At 43.9% G+C, this 19,854-nt stretch overlaps 1 protein-coding gene across 2 annotated transcripts in view; it reads right to left on the minus strand.

Moving 5' to 3' along the window:
- Positions 1-19,854, minus strand: part of UBR2 (ubiquitin protein ligase E3 component n-recognin 2) — a 1,610,484-nt gene that overhangs the window by 537,561 nt on the left and 1,053,069 nt on the right. For both annotated transcript variants that reach the window (XM_078649714.1, XM_078649715.1), the window contains exons 35-36: positions 1,230-1,378; positions 1,078-1,133 (exon numbers count right to left, since the gene is read on the minus strand). In XM_078649714.1, coding sequence (XP_078505840.1) covers positions 1,078-1,133; positions 1,230-1,378 — 205 coding nt within the window. The remainder of the gene's footprint in view (positions 1-1,077; positions 1,134-1,229; positions 1,379-19,854) is intronic.

Consider the following 19,854-nt stretch of genomic DNA (forward strand, 5'->3'; position numbering starts at 1 on the left):
CCCCGCCTAACCTCCTCAAAAGGACCTCCCTCCTGCTGCTACGTGGGATACCAATTGAGACTTTTTTACCTGCTGTTGCACAAGGATTTGAGACAACTCCTTGCGGAACCCGCTCCGCGGGTCCCGCTTCGTCGGGATAGTGCTCCTGAGGTTTTGGCCCCTGCTGGGTGAGAGACAGGGCTGCAAGCGTGGACCGGGACTCACTTTGCCAAGAGTCCCGGCTTGTCCAAGGCCGAGTCAGCTGGCCCGCTCTCCCTGACCGCCCCGCCCTGCCTAACCTCCTTAAAAGGACCTCCCTCCTGCTGCTACGTGGAATACCAATTGAGACTTTTTTACCTGCTGTTGCACAAGGACATGTTTCTAAACAATATTTAGAATTAAATGTTTTCATAATACAATATTTATCTAACACTATGATGGCATACTACCAGCTAACGTGGAATTACATAAATCCTAAAACAACATAAATTTAGACTGACAAAATTACTTCTATGGTGCTATAAACTGTGGTCCACTAATTTCTCACTAAAACAATATCGAAAATTTAGATTAGCACTGCTTTACAAATCCCTGTCCTATTACATTAGGATCATGTTTAAATGTATGAAAAAGCATGAATGTTGTATTACAAATAAAGACATTTTATATCAAGTATATGTAATGAATGAAAGAATGTATGAGGGAAGATATATTCAGTTGATGTGGTTTAATGAACACAAAATATGGTGGTGAAGATTTGATCTCCCCGGGTAACTACACACATGCTCACAGAGTAGGCTGAAGTCAACTCAATCACAGAACAGAGGTACAATATAACAAGCTTGAAAACATTAACTCTGCATGGGAAGAGTCATCATCACTGAAAGAAGAAAGGATCACTTCTCTTCTTCAAAGCTAGAGTGACTATGATTTCACAATGCATTTTTCAATGGACACATTCACGTGCACTGCTATCAGGATATTACCACTCTGACAATCAGAAGACATCTTCATGTAATGGACATTTCTGAATTCTACTTACTGTGGTGCTCAAATGTGACCAACACACACAGGCATTCTTCACAGATGCACATTTACCTGTCTGCAGGGCAATTGACCAAAGAGTGGTTTATCTTCATCAGCTAAAACTTGTTCTGTAAATGGATAAGAGGAACACGATAAAAAGCATTATTGAGAGGAAATAAAATGTTATTTTTAGGAACCACACTAAGGACAACATTATTTCTTACCTATGGTTTGTATGGTGTATGCACAGCTGCCCCAGCACATTATGGATACCCGTGGATCCTGTTCATTGGGATGTACTTTAAGTCCCAGCTTATATAATGAAGTTCCAAAGGTTGTGAGCATCTCTTTAATAGTGTCGGAGTAAGGGTTTCTGTTGAGAGAACACAGGAATGATTTACAAAAACAAATTTGCACAAGGCTTACAAAATAATCACAATGTTGAAAACGCCAGTGCCACTATTTCCTTGGACGGAAACTTTTCCAAAAGAACAAGGCACCCACATTCAATATATGTACATATTAATGCAGCCATGGCTGGACAAAATTGTTGTGCATTTATAGAAGCATAGCAATTATCAGGAAGTACTGTGAGAAATGTGCTGTTAAAACGCCCTCCGTCACATTCTGTACTTCTATCATTAGCTTATTTGCTTCAGGTATTTGGTAAAGCTACACCATGATGCCCACTGGCCACTTCAGAGCCATTTGAGAGGTGGCAGTCTCAGAATGGTTATCTTATGATACAAACAATTTGAGAAAATTGTGATAATGATGGTAATGGAAAAACACTGGCAAGGGTGCAGATAAGTAATAAGGATTAAGGTATAAGGGTTAGGTTAAGATAAACAGTGAAAACAGGAGTAACCCCCATTAGGAAGCAGACTCTCTAGTGCACCAAAATGATGTGGTACACTGAGTCTAGAGTCCAGGCGAACCTTATTGGTTTTCAGTGGCTTGCATTAACAATCCCATAGTGCTCTATTTTGTGGTAGTGTGGTCAAGCAGCTTTAGGCTTATCAGAGGGGAGTATTCAGCATGTGTTGTACACATAGAGACCAAAAAAAAGACATACACTCAAAGAAATCAGAGACCAATTTAAAAAATAGCACCGATTTTTTTAAATAAATTTAGACACCAAGCTCATCAGGTAAGTACTTTCAGACTGATCATTTTTACAGCACAACAGTAAAAATGCAGAAATAATGGTTTTTGAGGTATCAGCCTTGAATCCGGTAAAATTATCCTATGGGAGAAAAATATACCGCACAGTGATACCTACAAATGGTTTACAGGGCTGTTCTCCAGGACTTAAGGTGCCTTGGGGCCAAGGTCCAAGAAACCACCAGCAGTTCAAATCACAATTCAATTCAATTAATTTTATTATGATTTGGAATTCCATAGAATTCCACATAACATTACAATAAAACATTAATTCATAAAAAACAGTATTAAAAACCCAAGAGGTTACACCCTGTAATTATCCTACATTACACACAGTACATAATACATTTTTAATTAAACCCCTACTTTAGTTACGAATAAATACTGAAATAAACAATTTTCCTAAAATTACCTCCTCCCTAAAGGGACTAATCTCTGTTAATCATTAAATAAGTCACTCCGGGGGACTGAAATCTTCTAATCATTATCGAGTGATGAACACTATTGGCTGACTCCCTAATTTAATGAAGCGATCTAATCTAATCTACAATTACATTTGGGCAGCGCATGGTTAAGAAATTATGTATAGTTCATCCAATGTACGGTTAACGTTAATCTAAAATAATAATTAAAATCTTATTTTTTGAAATCTTACTTTAGGGAGATGAATTTTAAAAGAAAAGATAATAGCGGCCGTTTTTTATAAAATGCCATGTAAAGTGCCCATGCAATCTACATTGTGCTGACGCAATAAAACCTTAATCTTTATCCAGGGCTTATACCTGATTCGACCCTTTTGGCTTTAGCCCAAGATTAATAAACTCAACTACATTTATACAATTGTTATCCAATATACAGGCAGCAGATTAACAAAAGCAAAAGCAATTTAAAACATTTCTTATGTCGAGGACAGAGAACAGTGTTAACAACAGATGATTTTGTAAAGTGCTACTAAAGGTGCAAGTATATTAAGATAAAGTGCTAGTGCATACATGCCCTAATCCTGGACAGAGCCCTGAATGATTATCTAGCATCAATATAACCAAAATAACTCGAAAGATGCAGAAGAAAGTTAAGTAGCAAACAGGATTGTTAAACACACTAATAAATAGTTGTTACTTATCGTATGTTACACGAATTAGAAATACTTAAAGTGCTCAAAGGTGCTAAGACGAGGGAAGTTATACAAGGTACTACATAATCCACTGATCACCCTACTTATTGGCTTCTAATATACATTTAAAAATTCTTTAAAAAAGCAGAAAATCTTAAAACATATCTGTTCTGACGGGGGGTGCAGTAGAAAGTTGCGTGTCTGTTCTGCTGTTGAAATATTATAATGTAATAAACCATGCCTTAGAAATTTGCGTCATATTGAACTAAGTGCTGGGCAAACAATCAAAACATGATTAAAATCGTGGATACCACCATTGCATAAATCGCAAAGTCTTTCATTTTTGGGGATACCCTCCCAAGCTCCTGTTACTATCCTCAACGGCAACAAATTCATTCTGAAGAGTAGAATCACTCTGCGTACACCAGGATTCAAGTACCAAAGAACATACGGCTGAGGATTTTTAATAATTGAGCTCTCCGCTATGCAGTCCAGTCTGCCATTCCCTCTGCATATTTTCAGACCTCTTTCTCATGAGATCACATATATGGATTTTTTAATTAATTGCTTTAATGCTATTTTGTTTAAAACTGCTGCCCCTACTAAGTCTAAACCAAAAATGATTAAAGCTTTTAAATAGTTTCTAAAAATCACACTTTTACACAGTAAATTATCAAAACTTTCCTTGTGCAATGCTAGCCTTAATAGATTTTCTTGACCATTTATCAAAGCGTTACCCCACCTTAAAGTCCCTGCCAATGACAAAACATACGTTGAGAGAAGGCCAAATTCGAGCCTAAGAGCCGCGATTAATGCAGCGTGACTCGGGTTACATATTTGACGCCAAATTTTACCTTCCACTTTCTCGAACTTAGCCCACTCACATTCGTCAATTGTTTCACATGCATAATTCAGGGTCGGCGGAATCTTTATTTTGTACACTGCAATATTATGTGAAAAATGTCTTTTCCCGCATTGCTTATACAAGCGGTTAATTGCCGATGCTTGTGAAATAGCTTTACTTTTGCAGTGATCTAAATGTCTGTTAGCAGAGCACCTATTTGTAAAAAAAATTCCTAAATAAGGATAAAATGTCACTATTTCCATATTTTCCTCCCCCAAAAACCATTTCAGATTTGATCTAACCTTACAGCCTTTCTGACTAAAAATCATCACCTTACTCTTAGAAGTGTTTATTTAAAAAAAATATTAATTAGTATACCTGACCAGCTCCGTCAGACGTCTTTGCAACCTGATTGGAGTTAGGTCCATGATGATTGCATCGTCAGCATACCGCAAACAACTTAATTTTAGATCACCCACTTGTGGAGGGTCCCCTTTACTCTCCCCTACCCGGCTTGGAAAGTCATTTATGTAGATTGAGAAGAGTAAAGGGGCCAAGAGGCACCCCTGCTTCAACCCGTTGTGGGTGGTGATTTTCTTTGATAGGCCTTGGGTCCCCCCTAACAGAACTTCAGTCCAGGTAGAAGAGTGGAGAGCGATTATTACTCTTAACAAATTCCCTGGGATCCCCATCCTTATCAATTTCCTCCACAGCGTCCCCCTATCTACCCTATCAAACGCTGTGGAGAAGTCAATGAAAGCAGTATACAGCGGAAGCCTCCGACTCTCAGGATATTTATCAATTAGGGTTTGCAGGACAGAGATGTTGTCTAAGGTGCCACTATTCTTTAGAAAACCAGACTGTTCAAGGGGAATTAGATTATTACCGAATACCCACTCTTGCAGGTGGACAAGGATGCTTTTTGCAAAGAGTTTTCCCGTTGCGTCCAAAAGGGAGATTTGTCTATAGCTTGCAGGAGAATTTTTAGGGCCTTTCTTATATAGAGGTACTATTATACTGCCCTTCCAGGAATTAGGGATATCCCCAAACTTATAACAATGGACGAACAGGGGATGTAACACCTTTGCCCAATCGCCACGGTCCTTTTTTATTATGGCTACAGGGACATCATCCGGCCCCATTGCCCCGGAGTATCTCGCCCCCTTAATGTATCCCTCAAGTTCGCTCATTTTTGGAGCTTCTACCTCTTCTACCGAAAATGTGGACCTATTGAACCCCTCAACCCCAGCATCTATAGGATTGGGGGCGTACAATAGGGATATGTAGGTGGGCCATTCAGATATCAACATGGGCTGAGATTTTACTCTACTGTCACAGTATTGGGCAATCAATGGCCAGTACTTTCTAGTATCCCCCGAGAGTACCACTTCCCGAAGGTTAACCCATTTTTCGTCTTCAGAGGCCCTGCGATCTGCAGCTATTTTCCTTTTCCGGACCTGTTTTAATCTATATATCTCTTTTTGTCTTTGACGGCCATGGGTCTATAAATTGGGATCTGATCAACCCATTTATCTTATTATTAAGAGTTTTAATTTCATTAGGAAGTGTTACTTTGGGGGCGGCGCTATCACCTTTCTTCCCAACTTTCTGACAGCAGTCATGACTCTTTCATATCTCACGATCGGGTTCTCCCAGGTTAGACTGAACGCAATGTTCTTAAATACCCAATGCAAAGCAGTTCAGTTTTACCGGCCCTGGTGTGTCTGGTGCAAAGGTGCTGGTCGTGTTGGTAGCCTCGTGCGCAACACTGTAAAGTCAATGGAGAAGTACCTGCAAAAAGAAAGCCTGCAAGTGGGAACTGGGGGACCAGTCTGGCAAAACTCAAAAGGGGGCTTGGCTCTTGAGGGTCTCTGGGGCGCAAACAGACAGTCGGTTTACATGATCTAGAGCTTAAGGGCTCAGGTGCAGAGGTGCTTATCAGGCAGGTCATTCAAGTTAGAGGCTCTCACGTGGCTTTGGGGACCTGGAAATGGAGCGAAAACAAGACTGCAGGGCCACTCTGTGTGATGAGCTTAGAGAGCCAGAAGTCCCTCATCGGCAGGTTGGTTTCGGTGTTGGGGGTGCCCGGGCTAGATACACAACAAGCCTTAGTATATGCAAGGGCTCCGGTACCCCAGGTATTGGTGCAGGGAGCATCCGGGAAGGCTTAGCATCTCGAGACTTGGTGAAGCAATGGGGCTTACCTCCTGGACTCTCGATGACCTCCCCCTAGCAAGTTGTTCCCTCGGTAGACCTGATGGTCAGTAAAGAATGAACTAGGCAGATAAGGTTGATGCCTGCAGATGCAGAGAGAAGGCTTCTCCACCTCAAGGGAGATACTGCTTGGTTGGCAAAGTACTGGACACACCTCCAAGGGTTTCGGGAGGTTGTTCAGCGACAGGACGAGTCAGTTCTGGCAATTGCCAGAAGAGCAGCAGTCGGGCAGCGTTTGGCACCAATTTCGGTACAGTTCCTACGTCGTTGGTTCATCTTGGCCCTTCTTCTGTTCCCAGGTAGACAAATCAGTGTTCCTGGTGTCAGGGGGACAAATAAATACTGAATTTAGGGGCGTGTAAGGTAGTAGCCAATGGGCTACTTACCCCTGGGGTGACTAAACCCCCAATATGACTATTTCCCGCAAGGAGTGGGCATAATCTTGACCCAGAGCTCCTAGTTTCTCCAAAAACAAGATGGTAAAATCCTTCTTTTGTTCACTTCAGGTAGCCCACCTTAGAGGTGTAACTAGCCCGAGAGTGAAAACTCCTTCTGACTAGCTGGATTTTCCTGCCTGTCCTGGTGCCGAACGAGGCCTCCGGGCAGGGGGTGGCAATCCAAGGTCTGGGGAAAGCATTGTTTCTGACCTCATAGATTGCAGGGTCTCACCTGAAGGGGTCAGAAACTTGTCAGTGCTGGCAGGCTGGAAGATACCAGTCAGCCAGCACACACAGACTAGTAGGATTCAGGAGGTGCTCTCTGGGTGCATGTCAGAATAAATCCAATATTGGCAGCAGAATGGATTTATTCAGATGAGGTGTTTAATACCAAACACCTGTATTTTCAGTAAAGCTATTATGTAGCTGGGAGACCAGTGCAAATATCTAAATTGTTTTTTCGGATCACTTGTAATATCTAGCAATGGAACTAGACATCACAGGAGTTTTTTCTGCTCATGCAGATGTGCCCTCACATGTAATATAATGCACCCTGCCTTTTAAGGCCTGCTGCAGGGGTGACTTACATGGAGTACATGCAGTGTACTCCTTCATGGAACACAGGGAGTGCGCCATGTCGTGTTCTTGGAATGGTTTGCACTATTTCACATGTTCTGCAAAGGCAGTCTGCAAGTAATTTGTGTGCGTGTCCCAAAGTGTTGCATAATATATGGTGCAGCCCTTGGAGAGCCTCTTTAGTACCCATGCCCTGGGTACCAGGTGTACCATGAACTAGGGCCTTACAGGGGTGCAAAAGTCCTTGCCAATTGGTTAACACTTGAACATGTGGTTTATTTTAGGAAAAGAGCACTGAAACTGGGGCCTGGTTAGCAGGGACCCAATGCGCATCAGTTGAAAACCATCAATATGAATGGCAAAAAGTGGGAGTTACCATGACAACAAGCATTTGCAATGCAATAGGTCTCACATTTACACTAGTTTGAGCTATTGGCATTGTAAATGACAATGCTTTTTATTTTTGTTTTGGTTTTTAAAACAAATAAAAGGCATTGTCATTTAAAATGTCAGTAGCTTAAACTCGCGTAAATGCAAGACCTATTTCATTGCAAATTCTTCTTTTTTCTTTTCAGTAGATGTGTCCTTGACTATAGATTGCACAGTTTTTTTGGAAAGCAGAGCTTTTTCTGACCACTTGTGCAGAAATAACAAGAAAGACTGTTGTCCCTCTTAACAGCAATCGTCTGACGTTGGAGTGCCTCCTTGTACAGCACTGTGCAGCCTCTTGCACGAAAGGCGTTGGGTGTATTATTTATTTCAAAAAGTGTTATCATAAAGAAAATTGCAGGTGCACGAGCACGATGAAATGTAAATATGGTGTTGAAAAAAGGAATCCTGAAAAAACACATTAAAGACTGCTTGGGCTTAGTCTTTTTAGCAACTTGTTAAAATGGCTAGGGCGAAAGCTGTGCTGAGTGCACAAAGTAGGCTGCAACGGAAGAACATGCATGCACTCTTCACAATCTGGCTCGCGAACAACTTACAGGTGAAATTATGTAGGCAGGAGCGTGTGCAAGTACGCATGTCACGCTTGCAGAGTAAAATGTGTTTTCTTATATTTACGTATAGTGGTGGCTTTATTATCACCATCAATAAAATCAATAGCATTATTATTGTTATTCTTCTAATTGGTATTCCGTTTATTGTTGCTATGATTGTTATCTATTATTTTATTATAGCTGTTGTTAATATAATAACTTTTTAGAACATTTTTGCTGCTCCTGCGCGTTACCATTATTCAACTTACCCTGTACTTTGAAGATTTTCACCTTGGAACGACGAAAGACTAGATTGGCCTCGACCACAACTGTGCATTATTTGGTAATGGCTCTATGAGGTATGGGTGCAAATTCGGCAATTTTTCCTAACCGTACTCTTTGTTTTTTAACTAACATCTATTATGCCAGTTTCCTATCGATGTAACTGCCATTGCATTCTAGTACCACGGCATAACAGGAGTTCAAGTTGCTGTAGAGGGAACTGCATATATTTATTCCCCCAGCTTTTCCTCCTGGGCGATCTAACTGCTTTGCTCACGGTTTATGTACAAGAGCCATTTGCAATATTTGACTTCCCACTAACAATAGCTTTTCCTCCTGTAAATCAGTTTGCAATAATGCTGTGCTTCCTGTTACGTGTGAAATGTTTTTCAAACAAAATTTGGCGCTGTGTTTTTCAAATTCATTTGATGCGTACATTTGTGGCTTGTATTTCCTTTTAAATATATTGGCTAACAAGCGTATTCCGCCAGGATAACCTTCTTTGAAATATTTGTCGGCTACGGTTTGAAACTTTCCCAACAATTCCTCTAGTTCTTTGAGTAGATGAGATGTTTCCTCTTTTGAGTGGACCACTTTGTTTGGTCTCATTGCTAGAGGCAATTTTGTCAGTTATATGCGATATCCAGTTTTCCGATGTTTAGCATCTAATTGTCCGATGTTAGCTTCCTCCACTCCTAAAGGACGTTCTTTATTCTGCCTCCCACTAGTATTGTGTGTGTGAGGGTTTGATGATCTGATAAGTCACTTCCCAGGGCAGGCGGCTCCTCCTCTGTGTGGCAGTGCTCTTCCTCGTGCATGTCCTTGTGTTCGATCCCGCCAATGCTGTGAAGGTGTCTGACCATGGTTTATGCACTCAAAACTCTGATGAGAAGATTTCCCGCATAACTTCCTCGGCTTCGGACTGGTGGTGTTCCTCTAAGTAGGTTTCCTCTGAATTGTAAAGCTCTGATTAACATCGCAGTTTTGTTGTGTTTCTTCAACTATTGAAAGGTCTCATCAACTGCACTACCATTGAACGGTGCAGTAACACCTGAACTTCTGGCTCGAACACAGATATTTTTTACCATGGTCATGCATACCAGTCATTATTTGTTGACTTGCAGTATCAGCTGCATCTAATGTGGACTTAAGGCATGTGTTTGCACTGTTATTCCCCTCTTCTGAAAGAGAAGCAGTCTTATGCAGTACTTTTTGAGCATGTGGTTCATTATCTCTGCCATCTCATCCCAGTGTTGGTATGCCTATCTATTGAGGAGAGCGTTCGAGTTGGCTATTCTCCACTGGTTAGCCGCCTGTCTCTCAAGTTTTCTGCCCACCAAATCCATTTTCTTGCTCTTCTTGCCTGATGGTGGTCCTGAAGTTGATGGGATATTTGACCTCTTCCTGGCTGTAGTTGGGATAATGGACTCAGCTAGGACTGTTCCTCTTATGTACAGAAGATCCTACACAGAATTCTTGTATTTTTTCTCTGCCCTCAATTTGACAGCCGTACATACTGCAGGTTTCTTGAAGGCCTCTGAGCCTTGATCCAGAATGCTGGGCAAGATTGGCAAATACTGGTTCTTGGTTTGAGAAGGTAGGAGTGTTTCAAGGAGGAAGCAGGATTGTGATTTCTCCTCCATTAATTGCACTCCATATTTTTATCTGCCGCCCTTTTAATTAGCTTACCACACATTGTAATGTCATCTGGGGGCGATAGCCTTGATGGATAAGTGTCAATTCCCTCCTCTGGGGATCTATCTCGATCTCTTGCCATTGGGCTTCCACATAAATTGATCTCTCCGAGTGCTGGAACATGCCCATATCCATCGCATCAGCCTACCCTTCCTAAAGGAAGAAATGCTGTTTTTCTTCCTCCTCCAGTGGCTCTGGTGTCAAAGAGGGGTCTAAATCTTCAACTTCCTTTTCTACTTGTTTTGTCAGCATCAAGGGCTTTTGTGGGATTCGAAGTTCCTAATGGAATGTGTCAAAATCTTTTTTCTTTTGCAGAAGTGCAGCCATTTCTGCTTCAAAACACCTATTTTCTCTCTTGATTTTGGTGAGTCGATCCCCAGGATCGAGCACTGTCGAAGATTTCCTCTTCCATATCCTTCTCCAGAGTTTAACTGGATGCCTTTTTGGCATCTCCCAATCTTTGTCTTTTTTTTACATTGAAACATTTCGACTCAGATTGTCTTTTGACCTCATTGTCTTTTCGCGTTTTCGACCGCTTGCAGTGGTCTTGGTGTGGGCCCAATGTTTTTTTTTGTACCTGCTTGATTTTCTCGGCACCAAGGTAGCTTTAAGTGTTCTAGAGTCTGTAGTTTGAGACTCTCCCACTGAGGTTTTTTTTTAATATTCCCTCTTGACGTCGACAATCCAAGCCTTCTCCTTCTGCCCTTTTGGCGATGTTTTCCTCCTCGTCACTCGACACCCCAATTCCTTAAGTAATGGAGTCTGCTGCTGCCCATGCACGGCGCAGTGTGCTTACCATTGTCTGTATCTTGCCCTCAGCATCTTCAGCTTGAAATCCGCAAAAGCCTTGCACTTGTCGCTGTTGTGGTCGATTGCTACGAAAAGGTTATACACCTTATGGTTGTCCTTCTGTGAGGATTTGTAGTGCCACTTCGGGCATAATTGGACAGGTGTTTTTTCCATCACGCAGAACAGGCTGCCACCTGTCTGGGCATTCTTCAATATGGCCTCGACGTACGTGATCAACATAGTTTTACCTGGTACCTTCTCGGTGAATTCTCATGGAACTTCATCCAAACTTCTTTTTCTTTGTAGATTGGAGAGCTTTCATCTATGCTTTAAGAGCCAACAGTGGGGAAAAAATAATTTAATGATGGCAACCAGGTGTGCGAGCTTCCGAGGAGGGGATATGACATCCGGGGAGGGGGTATGACAACAGGGGAGGGTGCATGACATCAGGAGTAGGTTAATTGAACACCAAATGGTGGGTTCACCGATGAGCAAAACAAAAAATTAAAGAAAAAAATAAAAGAAATGCACTACGAATAACAGGAGAAATCCGGACACAAGCACTAGATGGCGGAATAATGCACAGTATGTGAATCCAGAAAAGATTCACAATGCAAAATGATTTTTACTGTGGTAATATGTTCAATAAGAAAATCTACATGGTGTATCAATCAAGACAAGTTTTTGTATGTCAAGCTGTTTTAATACTGTAGGAAAGTTGGATCTTTCTGACATGGTTGCCCCTACTTGTTGCCTGGTGTCAGTTTATTTAGATATTAGTACACTGGGGATCCTGCTAACTGTGACACCAGTGTCGGTGCTCTCTCCTCTATATTGACTGTTAAGTACTTTGTACAGCCCACACTTTGCATACTAGTGTTCCCCTGTAAGTCTCTAGTATATGGTACGATGGTAGTCAGGGCATTGGTACACCAGGGGGTCTCCCATGGGCTGCAGCATGTATTATGCCACCCATGGGAGCCCATGCAAACTGTGTCTGCAGGTCTGCCATGGCAGCCTGTGTGAGATGGTGCATGCACCTTTCACTCCAGATATAAGGCTGAACTTTTTTCCGGCCACTGCACTGCAGTGTGCATGGTTCTAAGTGTGTATCCCCCTGCATGAGCAAACCGCGCACTCTATTCTATGGGCTTTATATGTGCGGGGAAGCCATGTTAAGGTATGTAGTGGACACTGGCAAACTCAAGATGTGCAACTACATAATGGCTTTACTGTACCTTGGCATCAAACAAGTTGGAATCATGCAACTACACCGAATTCAGTGTTCGTTGTATGATACAATGTACTGGGAGGCTCCTTAAAGGAACCCCTCCCCATGGCTACCTGCTACCTGTGCAGCCTGGCAAGGTCTGCATACAAGCCAGTGCTGCCGCCGACCCCAAACACTGTTCTGTCCTCCTTCTGGTAAGCCTAACTCAGCCAGGGGAAGGCAGAACAAAGGATTTCCTGTAGGATCTGCTTCAGAATAAGTTGTCTCAGCTAGGGTGGGGGTGCTTCTGAGCACCACCAGACTGTTTTGAAGGGCACACTTGGTGCCCTCCTTCCATAAACTGATTTACTCCAGTGAATAAGCCCTTGGCACCTGCTCCGGCACTAAACCACTCAAAGGACAGGGGAATGGTCACCCCCCATGTCCAGCACATCCCCCAGAGAGGTGCCCAGAGCTCAACCAGGTGTCCGCTTGATTTTAACATCTTGGAAGAAAGATAAGCAGAGGCCCCTGGGAGCATCTAACTATCAGTTCACCAGAGTAGCCTCCCTGCACCCTCTCCCCCCCCCCCAGTCTCCCCCAAAATAGGTGGGTCACCACAGAAGCTGTCCAACCCCCTTCCAGGGTTACTTAAGAGACCCCTGACGGTGGCACCCTAGATTCATCTGGCCCAAGATTCCTCAGCAAAATTCATCTGGAAGATTCTTCCAAAGACTCTTCTGCTGCTGGACACTTGACTCTACTGTTGGGTTGGGCCGGACTATAGACAAGACTGCTTCTGGTAGGAAGGCGCCTACTGCAAGTTCTCTCTGTGCTTTGCAACCATCCTCCAACATCCGTGGCGTGCATCCTCCAGATTCACAAAGACTCTGTGTGCATTAAGGGACAGCTTTGAGGAATCTCCCTTGGAGTGAAGGAGCGACTGCTCTGCAGCAGCAGGCACAATAACCTCAACGACAAGTGTGGATTCTGCAGTCCCGCAGACTCTTCAAGACTCTACAATACTGGTGGTGGTTTAGTACTTCTCCCAAGGCCTGACCTGTCTTCTGTGCAGTTTGGAAGACTGCAATACCTCGTGGAGCTGCTGGAATCGGGCCCCAGTGCATTGCATCTGTCTGCCGTTGCCAAAACGTGTTGATTATCCAGTCCGAAGATCTTGGAGGTCCAGGAAGCCCACGCCTCAAGAATCATTCAGCTTACAAAGCGATATCCTCACTGCATCTGATGTGACGTCGGCCTCCGTCTTGGTTGTGCTGCTTAGACCTCCATGGGACTCCCTGTGCCTGCTGCCAAAGGGTCCCTTCTGAACCTTCCATCACTTCTTGCTGGCTCTCCTGCTTGCTGAGGGCCGGCCCTAGCTTACCTGTGGTGGGCGGGTTCCCTGGAACTTATTGGTCCTCCTTTCTGCAACTATTCCTGCAGCGCATCAGCTGCATTTGCAAAGGCTAGTTGGTGGTCCTGCTGACCACCGACCTTCCTGCAATTTGTTGACCGTCATGGGACAGCTTGTAGATGGCTCCTGTGTTCCTAAATCATGCAACCCCAAGACCTCCATCCTACCATAAAGTATCCCAAAGAAGGGTGGGCATTGTGCTGCTACATCTCCTGGACGACTCAGGGTGGCCAGGACTATGTCTCATCTATCCTCGTCTGAATCCATGCTGGGTACCTCTGACCTAGTCCACGGGTCACGGTAGCACATGACATCCAAAGATCCCCATTGATTTCAACGGGCGGTTGTGACACCACATCACACCTGTGCACTAGGCTCCCTGGTGTAGGTATCCTGCTTCTTTGGGTATCAACAGTTGGGGGTCCTCTCGAACCTCCCTCCTTCAAATGGGTTTCCTGAGTCGTCTGGGAAGGGTCCTGAATCCTAAAAATCCTAACCAAGACTTCCCCAGGTTACTAGATGGACACTGGCCCGGGGTATCCTCTCTGCACCTGGATGCCTAGGGTGTAGTCTTCCTTGGGTACCCCTTTCGCATTCCACTAACTTAGTATATTGCTTGCCCCCGCATAGGGGCCCATGTGCTTCAATGTGTTTACCTGCCTGTTTTGCTGATGTATTTGTTGTGTATGCAAATTTCAGGGTAGGAGCTATACCAAAGTAGTTTAGTGACTGGGTTATTTTGCTAACACTGATGTGATTCTTTTCTGAGTGACTCTCACTGACTGCCTTCTACGGTAAATGGGCCCACTTTACACCCTCCTGGATAAGCCTTAGTTGTCCTCCACAGCTACCCCCTGAAGTTTTGGTTAACAAGGACCTCTTACATTATCACTAAGAGTTGCCTGGACTCAGTGTAGGGTGTATCACCAATAGGTGTACATCTTATACTGAGCCAGACTCCTACAAGAACAATTTTCATGCTTCCTGATTTGCCTCTAGAGTAATATATAAATGTGTACTTTTTGTTCTAATTTACAGTGATTAAATTGTATGGAAAATATTCCTAGATGAAGGATCCATAGGTCCAAAATACATTACAGCCGTCATAAACTTTTGTGGAATACAAATAACAATTTAAATACCATGCTGCGATTTAATAACTGTTGTCCAGAAAAAACGGACCACGAGAATACAGTAAAAAGTTAATTAAAACAATGGAGGGGTATTGTGTAAATTGTAGATACAATTAAAGAATGAAAAAAAGGATTCAAGATTGTGGCTAAATTTGAGCATTACCTTGCCAACAGTGACGGTGCGCTAAAGGGTATTCTCATACAACATGTGACTGGTGGTACAAAACATAAGGATCCAGTTTACAAAAAAATCAGTCACAGATTTCAGGGGCAAGTGTTGTGATGCCTTTCTTTAACCAGCTCTCCATCAATACCAAAGCAGTGGCATGCAGAACTCTATCAATATTCATTTGTTCTCATGAGTCACTCGGGTGAAGTAACAAAGCGGCCTGCTTGTGTAAACAAGGACAGCCTTTCCATTCATGTGGGATTGGTGCATACTTCCTTACAATGGGAGTGAAGTGTCCGTTCAGGTAAATGTCAATGACTGCATTTCTGTGAACCTGGTGAGTGCTCTCCTTCATACGCAAACACACATGCAATGCATGAGCCTCAGCATAAGAAGTATGCACAAGCATTTGGTGTCTGGGACTATGCAGTGGACATAAGGATAAGTTACTTACCTGTAATCCTAGTTCTCTTCCAGGGGTATACTCATCAAAGTCATAAGCACTGAATAGTCCCGCCCACGTGCGGGGACCCGGAGCAATAGCCAATAATATGCATATACCTACACACACATATATATATATATATATATATATATATATACATATATATTTACATACATATAAATATACACAAATACCCATATATATATAGATAATATGCATATACATATGCAGCCTGAAATACACTATACTAGGCTCAAAAACTGCCATTATTGCATGTAAAACTTTTACATTTGCCAAATAAAGACATATAAATCACATTATATGATAATGTACAGAAGAACACTGCCCTGGGTTTCTTTGAAACACACAACCTTTATTTTCAAAGGTAAAAACAGGCAGGATCATAGAGGCAGATTTAGCCTAGATAGGCTGCATAGTAACAACTGAAAAATTGGCGCCGTGCCTTTAAGACCTCCATGAGCCTCCAGGCTCCCATCATGCACCACAGGTGACAGTTAGGTCAGTTCTTTTGGACGGCGTATAACAGTGTGATAACAGCATGGGTAACATGTAAATAGACAGTCCTGGTATTCGTTCGGGGAGGAGGGTGGGTTGCTTATGACTTTGATGAGTATACCCTGGAAGAGAACTAGGATTACAGGTAAGAAACTTATCCTTCTTTTCCAGGGATAGTCATCAATAGTCATAAGCACTGAATAGAATAGCAAGCCCATACCATACCCTGCAGGCGAATACCAGTCTCTCTAAACAGTATGCCAATAAATATTACCCAAACAAATTCCTCAGGGATGCTTGACCAACCTGAGCATCCACCTGAGTATCAGAATCAAGGCAGTAGTGGTGTGCAAAGGTATAAACCGAACGCCACGTAGCTGCCTTACAAATTTCATGAATTGGAACATTTTTAAGCATTGCTAGTGTAGCAGCTTTACCTCTAGTAGAATGCACTCTCGGCTTGCCCGGGAGCTGCTTCGGTGCCAAGTGATAAGATAACATAATACATGACACAATTCATTTAGAAATGGACCTCTTAGACGCAGGCAAGCCCGTATTCAGAGGACCGTAGTTCACAAACAAATGATCAGACTTCCGAACACTCTTGGTTTTATCAAGATACATTTTCAGAACTCTTTTTAAATCTTTTAAAAGTGTAGAGCTTTCTCAGTTGGAGTGTTCGGGTTAGTAAAGAAAGTAGGCAGTGTGACTGACTGGTTAATGTGAAAATCCAAGACTACCTTAGGAAGGAATCTCGGGTGAGTACGAAGCACCACTCTATTCGCATGGAAAACGAGATAAGGTTCTGCAGAACAAAAAGCTTGTATCTCGCTCACTCTGCGCTCAGAAGTGATAGCCACTAGGAAGGCTGCCTTCCACAACAGATGTTGAAGGGACGCCTTATGAATAGGTTCGAATGGAGGACCCATCAATTTGGACAAAACCACGTTAAGCTCCCAGGGAGGGGAGAGGGCCCTCACAGGAGGATAAACCTTCTTGAGACCCTCCAGGAAATCCTTCACAACTGGCATATGAAAGAAAAAAGCCTGAGTGGGGGACTTTCGATATGCTGTTACTGCTGCCAGATAGACTTTTATGGAGGAATATTGTAAACCTGCTTTGGCCAAAGAAAGTAAGTATGGTAACAGTACCTGTTCTTGACCTCGAATAGGGTCATGACCTTCAGCAGTACACCACATGAAAAAACGCTTCCAGTTGAAAGCATACGACTTTCTCGTAGAAGCTCTCCTCGCCTCTCTTAAAATGTGCATACAGTCCTGCGAGAGGCCTAAATGTCCGTATTGGACGAACTCAGGAGCCACACTGCTAGCTTCAGGGACGGCAGGTTGGGGTGGAACACCCTGCCGTTCGCTCTGGTCAGCAGATCCGGATGGCAAGGCAACCTCCTGTGTGGTACTTTGGACAGTTGAAGGAGGTCCGGGTACCACCATTAGCGAGGCCAATCTGGAGCCACCAGGATCATGTCTGTCTTGGACTTGTCCAGTTTCTTGATCACCAAGGGAATGAGTGGAATTGGTGGAAAAGTGTAGAGTAATGCCTCTGACCAGTCTATCCACAGAGCATTCCACTTGGACCCCTGTTGTGGGTACCTGGATGCGAAGACGTGGCATTTTGCGTTTTCGGAATCCGCAAAGAGATCGATTTCTGGTGTCCCCCAGGCCTGAAAGATGTCTCGTACCACTTCTTCTTTTAAGACCCAGTCGTGTGCTTCTGCGAAGTGTCTGCTTAGGTCGTCTGCTTGGACGTTGAGGACACCCGGCAGATGAACAGCTGATATTCTCATGTCTCGAGCCAGAAGCCACTTCCAGATTGCTTGCGCTTCCAGCGACAGAGGTCTGGATTTCGTTCCGCCCTGCTTGTTCAGATAGTACATCGTTGTTGTGTTGTTCATTTGAACAAGCAGAGAGGACGTTTTGATTGCGGGAAAGAAAGCTTTGAGAGCTAGGTGTACAGCTCTGAGTTACAGCATGTTTATGTGATATAGTCGCTCTTTGTTTGACCACACTCCTTGAATCTGAAGTGAACCCAGATGAGCGCCCCATCCCTGAAGGGACGCATCCGTCACCAGCGATTGTCTTGGCATGTCCTCCTGGAAAGGAACTCCCACTACCAGATGACTCCGATGCATCCACCATCGGATGGAAATCTGAACTGACAGGTATAGTGACAGTTTGTCCTCCCAATGAATCGAAAACTGGGACCACTTATCCTCCAGAGACTGCTGTAGAGGTCTCATGTGCAGCCTGGCATTTGGAACGAGGAAAATGCATGAGGCCATAGACCCTAGAAGGGAGGAGATCTGCCTGGCCGTGGGCCGAGGAGTCTTCAGGAGAGTCGGACACTTGAGGAGAATGGAGGATAGTCTCTCCTCCGAAGGATACGCTTTTGCGTCATCTGAATCCAGAAGTGCGCCCGGATAGTGTATCCTCTGTGTTTGATTGAGGATGGACTTTTTGAAGTTTACGTGTAGACCGAGTCTCCGCAGCTGGTGAATGCAGATCATGAGATGTTGCTGTAACAGAGCCGGAGACGCACTCTTTAGGAGCCAGTCGTCTAGGTAAGGGTAGACTAAAATGTGCCTCTTCCTCAGGAAAGCCGCTACTACTGCCATGCACTTTGAGAAGGTGCGAGGAGCTGACTTTAGCCCAAAGGGCAGAACTGTGAATTGGAAGTGGCTTGATTAGATGCAAAACATCAGACATTTTCGATGATTTGGGTAGATGGGAATGTGAAAGTAAGCATCTTGAAGATCTATGGAGCACATCCAGTCCCCTTGATGCAGAAGTGGTATTATTTGATGTAACGCCAGCATTCTGAACTTTTCTCCCTGAATGAATTTGTTGAGACGTCTGAGATCTAGTATGGGCCTGAACTCCTTGTTTGGACCTTTCTTTAAAACAAGAAAGTATCAGGAATAAATCCCTTGTCGACGTTGGTACCTTGGGACCTCCTCGATGGCATTCTTTAGGAGTAAAGCAGACACCTCTTTCCTCAAAAGATGTATACGATGGGTGAAAGTCTTCTGCGGAGAAATGGAAAGTGGGGGGGGACTTGAATTTGATGGTATACCCATTCCTTATAATATTCAGAACCCATTTGTCTAGTGTGATCTTTGTCCACTCTTCCAGGCAAAAACGAACACTTCCACCCACCGGAGTGGGTAACGGGGCCAGGGGAAGCAAAAGCTCACTGTTTTTGTTGCTGCTGCTTGTTACCAATGCCACCTTTTCCTCTACCAGGGCGACGCTGGGAGAACTGAGATCTTCTGGGAGAACTGAGATCTTCCCTGATTTTGCTGTGATGACCATTGAGGGGTTTGAACCCTCTGCTGGTTCTGTCTCTGGTCGTAAGGACGGTATTTTCGCTTAAAATCTTTCCTTTTTTCAAGACCAACAGCTTTCACTGTATCCAACTCTGTTGACCCCGGGAGCGCCAGGGTCAGGGGCCTAGGCTGTACTTACAGGTCATTTGAGGAGGATCTTCCGGTGTCTAGAGGACGGGGAGTGTCTGTAACCAGAACTCCGCGGGCCTGGTGTTGGGTAGTACCACTCCTAAGTGGAAGGTGCAGAACTCTGGAAGGGGGTGCAGAGGGACGGTGTACTTCTGCCCCCGGTGCAACCTGAAGGTTTAGATTCTAGGTTGGGAGATTAGGAAACTTCTAGGTTAAGAAGGAATCTCTGCCAAAGTAGATCAGCTGAAGAGACTGAGGGGGCTGCCCTTGCTGTGTGATCTGGGGCCCACCTGCAGTTTGGTGTTTCCACTAAGGTAGAGGAAAGGGGGCTTTGCTGTGTGCTGTGTCCCCCCACCTGCTTGAAGAGGGACTGTGCTGTGTGCTTTGTACCTCAG

The sequence above is a fragment of the Lissotriton helveticus genome, chromosome 6 (genome assembly GCF_964261635.1).
Source record: "Lissotriton helveticus chromosome 6, aLisHel1.1, whole genome shotgun sequence".
NCBI classification, from domain to species: domain Eukaryota; kingdom Metazoa; phylum Chordata; class Amphibia; order Caudata; family Salamandridae; genus Lissotriton; species Lissotriton helveticus.